This window comes from Morone saxatilis, unplaced genomic scaffold, assembly GCF_004916995.1.
Source record: "Morone saxatilis isolate NCDOM2014 unplaced genomic scaffold, NCSU_SB_2.0 Contig14, whole genome shotgun sequence".
NCBI lineage: Eukaryota > Metazoa > Chordata > Actinopteri > Moronidae > Morone > Morone saxatilis.
This window is the reverse complement of record NW_023339696.1, coordinates 18,942,033-18,952,522: the sequence shown is the minus strand read 5'-3', so window position 1 is coordinate 18,952,522 and position 10,490 is coordinate 18,942,033. Positions and strand designations below refer to the sequence as shown.

Genomic DNA, 10,490 nt, shown 5'->3' with positions numbered 1-10,490 from the left:
AAAGTCAAAAGTCTGATCTTGTATGCACTGAGCTACCTAATCATTATACTTTTCGCTGAACTGGCACAAGCTTTCACACTACTATCAGTCATGATCAATTCGATACCTGTCTGAAGGGCCTTATAATGAAGGAGTATGGCATTAAGGCTCATCTGAGACATGGATAAAATGTTTCTATCATGTTCATGTCAACTACCAAGTCCAAGTGCATGTGTAAACTTTAATATATCCGACTTTGTACTTACAAATACAAAACTGCCTGAAAACCAAACATGGATGCCTTAAATCAGCCAAAGATCGTTGTTTAATCTAAATAAATCTAACTTTAGTTTTTGGTTGCATGGAACTCACTTCCAGCTCAGATTGCTAAAGCACACAATAAAGTAAGCTTTAAAAAACGAGTGAACTAAGACCTAATACCTGCCTGCCTTTGTGTGTTGTCTCTTGTTTTGTAGAGGAATAACAATATATTTATTAATATGTTGTTACATTTAACTTTGTATGTATATTCAGTGCTTATGAATTTAAATTATATTAATATATTTAAGTATATATGAAAAGAATATGTATACTAATATGATTGCGAGGAAAATATATCATTAGTTACATTTTTATGACAATGTCATGTTTTAATGTTTTGTGTGGACCCCAGGAAGAGTAGCTGATGTTCTGTATCAGATAATGGGGATACTAATAAAATCTAAATAAAAACCAATCCATATCACATGAACCATGGCATTAACCCAAACGCAATGCATGCTGGGAAGTGTGCTAATAAGCTAACAATGTTTCTGAACTACTTAATATAATGAGCTACGTAAACGATCAGTTATTATTATTATCATATTTAATGAACTCATAATTTAAATTACAATTAAACTGAATAATAACTGTGATAATTAGACATTCTAATTTCACCTGGCTTGAAGCTGACAACGCATCTAATTACACTTGATCCGTTAGTTTAATTAAAGTTATTGTGAATTTTCACATTGTAGGGGGTGAGCAAGTTGTCAGAAGCTGACATGTACACACAACACACGACGAAGTAAGCAGGTCCCAGTTAATAAATACCTTTTATGTTGAGGTGATGGTGGTGTGTAGGGGGAGCTCAAAGGAGAAAACGTCATTTTTTTACGCTAAGAAAAACATTATCTGCACCTAGTTTAACAGGTAGCGGTGCAATGAAATGCAATCAAATACAAGAGGACTGCAATAAATCTTTGTAAAGCTTAAAACATTTACTTTTTGTTGACTTTGTGTCAGAGAGTTGTTGATGCAACTGTAGGGTAATTTTGGGACAGTTTTAGTGTTAGCATTATGCTTACTTTTTTTTCTTATATTGTGTCCATTCCCATTTATGTCCTTCCCCCCTCTCTCCAACACACACATAAATACACACACACACTCAATACAGGGACAATACTGTACGTGGGTGTCTGTTGCCCAAAGGTCCTGAGAGCGAATATAGATTTGAATCGTGGGCGTATTAGTATGCATATGTTTAGTTCTAGATGTGTTTGTGTGCGTCTGATGGAGATGAGCTGCGAGGGATAACAGTGAATGGTGAGACATAAGGTCAAACAAGCCATACATATGTGCGTTTAAAATGCTGCAATCACTGCCTCTGACATCTGTCATTAATTTGTCTTACATTACCACTCAACACGCAAATATTTTTTCTTCACAACATGACACACAGAGAGCATGTGAGAGCTCATCTGCTGTAACTTATGCATTTCCTTCGTAAGGTGAGGTGGAGATTGGATACAGCTTCAACTAATGGAATTCATGGAAGAGAACAGCATCCATTAGCTTTGTATTTCAAACACTAACCTTTAACAAGTCCTGTGGTTTATGCATCTACGTGACCTTATGAATACTAACCATGTGTAATCTTTTCATCTGCATTCAAGGCTTGCATTAGACCAGGAGATTAAGGTGACTGTTTGCTATAGCCTGTGGCTGGCTGTCAAACAGCTATTGGATGCTGGCTGCATCCAGTGGCTGTGGAATATCTATGACCAGTGCCATGGCCGTTCATATTAAGACACAGCCCTGTTATGGTTTTTAATATAAGCTGGAAGTTGGAGCCACTTGTTCTGAAGAGGGAAATTGGATTGGGGGTGTAGAGCATGGGAAGCACAGGGCCACCTGTGTTAATGAGATTGCTGTAGATGGAGCTGCTTCCAGCTGACTCCCACTTCTGTTTATTTCAAGCCAGATCAATAGCTTATGGTCTTGCTTTACACAATCCTACTGAAAAGGTCAATGACAAAAGAGAGGAAAAGAGACCTGCGTTATTACCTGGATGTGCTTAAAACTCAATCAGCAGCCCCTCCAGGCTCAGTGGTGATTGACCAGGCCCATTTGCGGCCCCCCGCAAATAGGCCTCTGTCAGTCTCTTCATTGTGTTTATATGGTTGATGTGGAAAGTAAGAGTGGGTCAACAGGTGGTGCAGATTTTTCAGCTTTACCAAAGTGCCGTCAATTAAACTGCAAATATTAGAGCTGAGGAATGAAAATAGAAGGTGGGCCTAAAAATAAGTCGATGAGATGTGTGCGTCTGCTTATTGAACAATGCAGGGAAAGATCTATGATGCACATTCACCTCCTTTTTTTCAGCTCTGAAACATATTCCATAAACACATCCCATAGAGCAGACAGTGGTAATGTTTAATCAGTTAACCTTTGTAGAGTTGAATCGCAAAGTCACCCTCTCATAAAGCAGGGATTCCAGTTAAAACAAGATCCATCCTCAGGTAATAAGATGTGCATCGGGGTGACACAAGAGAGCAGTTAAAGCCAACATCCATGCTCATCCCTTTGTGCTGTTAACCCGCAGTGTCAATAGAAGGATGTTAAACATGTGCAGAACTGGAAAAGAAAAGGGTGTGTAATTCAAGGAAAAAAATTAAAAATGGAAATAAATCTGATCTGAAACTATCGCTTAAAGGATTACAGGTAAACACACATTTTGTAACTGTGAATTCAACAGTAGAGAAAAGGGATTTGTTTCTTAATCTGCACCCTTTACTCTGAGTGACTTTTCATTTATAACTTTTAACATTAAATGCCAAACTATTATTAAATATTTACCTGCACAGATGACTGTAGTTAAATCAGCATTGTTTGGCTATTCGCAGGCAGCAGAAACAAGCGACATATAACTGCCTTTAATATTTATATGGCACACTAAGTTGCATATTTACACATCCAGCAGACACAGAGCATTGGCGTTCATCATATCTTTGGCCTCCTGATGAATGTAAATGCACTATTCACTCCCCTATTTCACTTCACAAATGTCTGTCTTTTTAGCTGCTCTACCCTTTTCATCAGCTAGTCATTGGGGAGACTGACCAAAAACAGTAAAGTTGTGAGCCATAAAACCAAAACAATGAATTGAAAGATACTAAAACGCTTCATAGAATTGTGAGAAACTGCAGAATTGGGTAATAATTCTCTGTGGGTTCATCACTACGACCCCTATCCCATTTGATCCATTAATAATATAAAACATATATATTACAGTAGCTTTAATAAAAAAGCCTAAACATTAATAACACTAAATCTGACACACAGTTTGTCCCCATATAAATCACAATTCAGCAAAACAAGCAAACCTGCTCATGCCAAATATGTTAAGAGCGTGGTGCAGCATTGCTGTGGCTCTGCAGTTATGAGATTTCCCTGAAGATAGAGTTGATACTTTACAGTGGCCAGGCAAAGAGTTTCACCCTTTTTCACACCCTTCCTAGAGTGTGATTAGGTGGTGCTCTCCAACTTGTAGCACTGTTTAATTTGTCATTGCAGGAGCAGCTATCTAGTCCTCGATGGACCTTGGAAAAGGTGGAGATGTGTATCTGTTCCACAGAGACAGGCTCAGCTAGCTGTGGTTTGATAAGGTATAACTTACATTTTATTGGGGATGATTGGAATGGTTTCAGCTTATCCCCATGCTGTGAAGTTGGGACTAGCTGTGGGGTGGCCGAGAGTATATCAGTCTTGGAGATGTGGGAGCAAAATAGACCACCATAAACTACAGCACGAAGCTAATAGATGTATTGATTAGCCAGCCTTCTACTGGTTCCCATTCACTGTGATACAGTAATTGTAGCACATGAAGTCCTCCTGCTGCAGGGGGTTGGGCAGAATTATAGGACGCATTTGTATTCCCGACCAGATGCTTTTCCTCTATACCATCTCTCACTCCCAACCTCTGGCTGTACCTTTCTCCTCCTTTCCCCCCAAACAGTCTTCTGCTTTGTAGTTCAAAGCATCCTATGTACTCTGAAGCCTGTAATACCCAACCTCTATCAACACTGAATTTCTCACTTATTCTCATGCAGGTATTAAAATGCAAACACACATGAGACAAGGACTGTTTATTTGCTTACAAGTCTATGTAAGGGTGTTCCCTATCGCCCTGTTTAATTTGGTTGTTGCATCCTCTTTGGTCTTGGAGTGACAGTGCTCTAAATGCAGTGATAATGAATAGGCCTCAGGGAGTCTTTGCTGACTTGCAGCAGCAGGCTAATGAGATTAGCAAAACCACTGAGGGCTGGTTAACGGCATAAGGCCCCCTATGAGGTAGAACAAGATGAGGAAGCAGGCAGGACTGGGGCATCAATGGGGCTCTGATCTGCAAGGTAAAGCTGACAATATTGAACACCCAGTCCATGTGACGGCCAAAATATACTACTACAGAAACACATTTAAAGTTTGTATATATCATTACTAGTCTCAGTGAGTTTGTGATCAAAATTCAGGAGACTGTACGGTGTTATTGTGTTTTTAGTGCTGCTGCAGCAACTTTGTCCTTCATGGTCTCACCCCCTTTGGATTTACTGATATTTCAGAGTGATTGTACAGATTGGTTGTTTAAAGTTTGCACAGTAGCTGCTCTCAGAGGACAATTTTCCCTCCATCATCAGCAGCTTGATCCATTCTAACAAAATATTCTGATATACTAGAAATTCCTTGGGTGAACTGTTACTACACTCAAATCCACACACACAGCTCACAATCCTGCTCCTTGAATACATTACCGTGACATTAAAACTGACCTTTAAACATTGAGGTAAGAAAGCAGGCACATAAACAAACCTAGACAATCTTTCTAACACTGCATTGTACATAAAAAAAATCAAACAAATAAGGAAAATGTCTTTGCAAGGCATAGTTAAAATGAAGCACTTCATTTGCACGGCAGTGGGCCGATGCACCTTGCACTGATTCTGACAGAGGGCAAAGAGACAATCAAAGCACCAGCAAAGCAAGAACAACTACTGGTTGTTGATCAACAACTGCTGACCATGAACTCATAAAAGACTAATAAAAAACATGTAATTTTATATACTCCTTTTTCCTGAAAGGAACAGACTGTTTTTATGCTTGGTTAAGTGCCATATTATTGTAATCATGCTGCCTTGAAAAGGCAATCATGAGTTTGTGCTTGCAACATTGGGGAGTTCAATGCATGATATGCTTGACATTCAAGAGGTTAAATGCATTATAAAACTTTTAGTTGACAAAAGACAGCAAATGGTAAAAAGAGTTTCTGTTTTGTTCAATTTAGTGCTGAGGCAAACAAGAGAATGGGCAAACAGATAATAGTATACAACACAGGAAACTGCTGTTTTTAATGCTACAACCCTTCAACTTAGATATATTTTACATTATGAAATACAATAATTGTGGAATGATCCTCCTTCACATCACCTTGTAAGAGTAATTTAATAAATTTAGATTTAAATTCTGGTGGATTTGGCGACTGCTGGGGTTACTTATTAGTAATGGCAGAAGCAATTTAATAACGCAGGATCCAGAGTTTTGTTTAAATAATGTGTGAATTGACCACTGGGGCAGAAAATAGTTCTAGGTAGCTATTCTATAAGAGCTGCAACAAAAGAAGGAAAACTCATGTATCTATTGACAGCACATCCAAACAAACTGTTTATCATGTCACGTTGAAAGAAAGAAAACTAAAAAAGGGAATATCTTACTCATGATCAAAAATAATCCATCAGTTTAGCATAGCATTATGCTATAACACTGTCAGACTCACTATGGACAGTTAGAAACAGGATAAAACAGAGCTAGAGATATTTAGTTTTATTCCATGCATTCTTCTTCCTTGTCAAAACCTGGCCCCTACATTACCCATAATGCAGCTTGACTACCAACAATTTGATTGGAGATTCAGGTGTGTTATACCAGTCGCAGCATTTAGTCACCCTTAAGCAGAGAGGATTTAAAAACATTTTCTTAACTGCAACTGATGCTGACTCAAGTGATAAAGGCGGACCCCGCCACTCACAATGAAGACAACAACAATGCAAATACAGTAAACTGCAATTTTCTGAAAAAAAGTAGGGTTTGATGAACATCAATTATGTGGGCAAACTCCACATCAGTTAACAAGTGACAATCACAATGCACAACCTTTGCACACAGGTATTCATCTTCCATTTCTCTTTTCTCTCTCTCCGTCAGTCACTGACACTGAGGCCACAGTACCATAGGGCAATAAGAACACAAAGAAAAAGTTTCAAAGACAGTTTGAGCACATTACTGCACAGAAAACATCTGCCATGATTTAGGCAAGCCAGGGGAGCACACAAATCCCCAAACCCACAACCACCCACACAGAAAAAAAGACAGATATGAGAATGATCGACACAGCGGCAGTATACTCCTCTTGAGGGGTTGCACAGAACTGTAAAATAAACTTTTTATACAGAGATTTTGAGGCTATGCTTAGCCACAAACTCATGGAGCCATGTCAGTATATGACCATGGCTACTGTTAATGCCATTTTCCATATAGTTTTTTTTATTCTGCAAAAGCTTATCTTTGCCGTATAAGCATTCATTTAACAAGAGCTCTGGTGGTAATTTAATAATTGCCCTGTGCAGTAACACATTTGCTAATCTGTTTGTGGAATGACCAAGAAAGCTTTAACAGTCAGCTATAACAGGAAGTTACAACAGCTAGTATACTGTGTTTTACAGCGTTGTAACTTAGCCATTACAGCAGGTAAGTCACAAGAGAATCCCCACTAAAACATAATGAAATGAAGCAATGTGTTGTGTCAGCATGATGCAACTCATTTGCAACTTTTAAATAGTTGCAGTACAGATTGGGATAATTGACAGTAAAGACAACATGTAAGGAGATGAAAGTACAAGAGGAGATACAGGAGGGCTTTTCATGCAGACAGCTGGCATACAACAGAAGAGGTTTGACTTACAGAAGAGAAGTTGTGAACGCCACATGGCTCTCCTCTGTATTTGCACGAGAGGAGCATGTCATCCAGTTGGTGGCTCAGTCTATCCATAAACTCCAGGTTGGTCCCCTCAAAGTTTCTCGGTGGCAGAAAGAGCCTGAAGTCTGACAGCTTCCTGAACCAAGCCTGACGGTCCTCTTGAAGCAAGTCCAGAACCATGGGCCTCACTGTCCGGTTAGCCAGCAGCAAGCCCAGCCAGTGGCCAGCGAAATACAGGTCGCTCTTGGTGAGCTTGTAGAGGCGGATAGGGTTGTTGTTGCAGATAGTAACTGCAGGGAAAGCTAGTTCTTTGGCCCACTCTGTGTGGACTCGTGTGTATGTGGGGAAGGAAAGCCAGTGGAGTAGGCGGTTGGATGACCAGGATAAAAGCAGCCCCAGGGAGGTGCAGAGGGCCAATAGCCAAAAGGCCCTACGGCCCACAGAGCCACCAGGGATGCAAACATGCCTCAGGCCATGCAGGCGTGTCCTTGACAACAGAGTGGAAGTGACCCGAGCCAGAGTTGGCTTTGTAGGACGTCGCTGACGGCCTTTTCTGATCATGGCTGGGGATCCCCGCCGGAGACAGCGCCCCTCTAGGGCCATAGCTGCCCACAGCGCTCCTACAGCCGCGGGAAAGGCTTCATTTCCCAGCCAGGCCTCAGGGGCTGGGGCCCACATGTAGCTCCAGGATAAATCCACTACTGTAATCCACACCTGGATATGTGTTTGGCCTTACAAATACAAATGACCCATGCAGTATTGACTGTAAAATTACCGTATGCACATGTAGAAGTACCCTCAAGTAAATGTTTTGAAGTCGTCTTCTCCTGACGGTGGAGGAGCTCTGATGAACTCAGCAGCAGCTACTTGTTGGTCATCTCTCCTGGTCTTTCGATCTGAGAGCGCTCTCTAATCAACCAACTCAGCATGGGAAAAAAAAATCAGCTAGGCAAATGTGCTCCAAGCAAGGTGGCTTCTACATGAGTGACTCCAGCATCCACCGCAGTTAGTGTGACAGTGAACAAGAGAGGATGAGACAGAGAGAGCGAACGCAAGAGGAAGAGGGAGGGGAAGGGAGAGGGAGAGAGGAGGATAGAATACAAAATACCAAGGGCTAAGCAGAGAGGACAAAAAACAAATGAAAGAAGGGAAGGTAATTAAAATAATGAGACAACAGCGAAGGGAATTGGTTGGTGTGGTGCAGTCTGTTAGAGTGGAGCTTGCCTCGTTCCAGCGCTGTGGTTTCTCTTCTTCTGAGTTACATGTGTGCGTTTTTTTGGCTTCACTGGCTTGCAGAGGCGTTGGGCAGCCAGAGGCAGCAATCAGTTCCTTGTCACTATTAAGTAGAAGCTTTAATTGAATTCACAAAAGTCTCCCGTGCTCATTTGTTGTTTGTCCCACTTTGCGGTCTCACTTTTGATGCCTTGACTTCCTCGTGATGTCACTGGTCTGTTTCTTGCCTCTCCCCCCACTTGGCTTTGACCAGTGTTATTTGATCCTGCGGGTAACCACGGGGTAGCTTCATCGTGTAGTGGACCTGCTTCTCAGCACCACAGCCACAGTGAGAAACATGCTACAACACACTTTCACATGTAGAAGGAGGCACTCGTGCGCATACACGGACATACACTCACAGCAGTTTTCTGCAGGAAACCAGACCAGAGATAATCTGTTCTGTCACACTCTGATCTCAACATCTCTCCCCCGTTTCTCTATCTCCTGTTATTCTCTCTTCTTCTTCTTCACTAGTTTTTTCTCCTTCACTCAAAGACAGCATCTCTAATCTCAATATTCCTCTCATGTCCCTGCTCCTCCTTCTAAAAATACTCTCCCCAAATCAAATCCATCAACTTGCCCTCACGCTCCTCCTCCCCCTCTTCGCTTGTGTCAGTCAAGCCCCGTAAGCTCGACCTCCTGTCAGGCTCCCTCTCTTCCTTCTCCTCCTCTTCTTCTTCTTCTTTTCCACTTTGTGCACGCACTCCTTCACTTCTTTCCCCCGTCAGGCAAGGCTTCTCTGAGCGCTCTCCTGCCTCTGTGTCCTTGTCAGCTTCATCCAGCTTGCTCCCTCTCCCTGCTCCGAATGACTTCTCTCCCCTCAGTGATCTCTCTCCGTTTTTTTCCCTCCTCCCTCTCTCGTTGTCTCTCGCGTTTTGTTCCTCTGTTTTGCTCCGGTTTTCAGGCAGCTTGTCCTCCCGTTGCACCTCTCCTCCTCCTCCTGCGCCACAGCTCTGTCCACACAGCCGGTGAGCCCGTCACTGATGAGAGCGCCTGTCTCTCTCTGCGCTAACTCGTGCTGTCCTTCGCCCCCCTCTGTTTATCTGCTGCTGCTGCCGAGCCACACGGCTACAGTGCAGACTGCTCTTTGCATGAATGTGAGGGTTTGTGTGTAGCGGAGGAGAACAGCTCGACACGGGCTCTCCACTAGACTTTTAGCTCTAGAGCCCAAATGTTTATCACTGTATCACAATGTGAATACAAAGTGGGTAGTGGGGGATTGAGTGGGGGAATGAATGCTACTCTTTGTTTATGAAAATTTAGTTTTTATAGTATTTTAAGTTTGGCACTTTGATATATGTTTAATCTTATTAGAAAAGTATCAGTTTTAGTCAAATTTTAGTTATTTGAATTTTGCTACAAAATACATTTTAGTCAGTTACACTTTTTATCATTTTTAATTTTCTTTCAATGAAAAATGACAATTGTCTTCTCAGTATTTTGAGGCTTGTTTCCATCTTTGATATGTACAGTTATAGGTAGATAGGTCAGATTTTATTTGTTATTGTCTAGGAATTTATAATATATTTTGTTGTTGTTCTCATTTTCAAAGTTACTTTTTGTTTAATTTTAAAAGGTACTCAACAAAAATATAATATATAATACATTAAAACATATACATAAAATATATAAAAACACTAGATGTATGAAAATGTCTGGTTTATTCTGTTTTGTGAGGAGTGCAGAGATTTAAAATATTTTTATATTTTTGAGAAATCAGAAAGCGCTCACATTTAAATTTTTTGATGTAGATGTGTTTTTGGAATTAGCCTTTGATTAGAGCCTAATCAAAAAATTATTGAAGCCGATATTTGCAGTTAAGTGAAAGTGTTACCATTACATAATTTATCCACTAGGGGGCACTGAAAGATGTATGTAAAAAGAAAAAAAATGATTGGGCTGAATTTTTCACATCCCTTCAACACACGGACGTAATTTGGGGGGG

General features: G+C 40.9%; 1 protein-coding gene across 2 annotated transcripts in view; it reads right to left on the bottom strand.

The window, feature by feature from the left end:
- The window catches only part of asic2 (acid-sensing (proton-gated) ion channel 2), a 327,047-nt gene that overhangs the window by 96,773 nt on the left and 219,784 nt on the right, over positions 1–10,490 (bottom strand). The window contains exon 1 of one of the 2 annotated variants that reach the window (XM_035655801.1): positions 7,256–9,502. The exons of the other annotated variant lie outside the window; for it this stretch is intronic. Within the exon in view, the coding sequence (XP_035511694.1) occupies positions 7,256–7,948 (693 nt within the window). The 5' untranslated portion in view covers positions 7,949–9,502. Of the gene's footprint in view, positions 1–7,255; positions 9,503–10,490 lie in introns of those variants that run through there. 2 annotated transcript variants of the gene reach the window in all.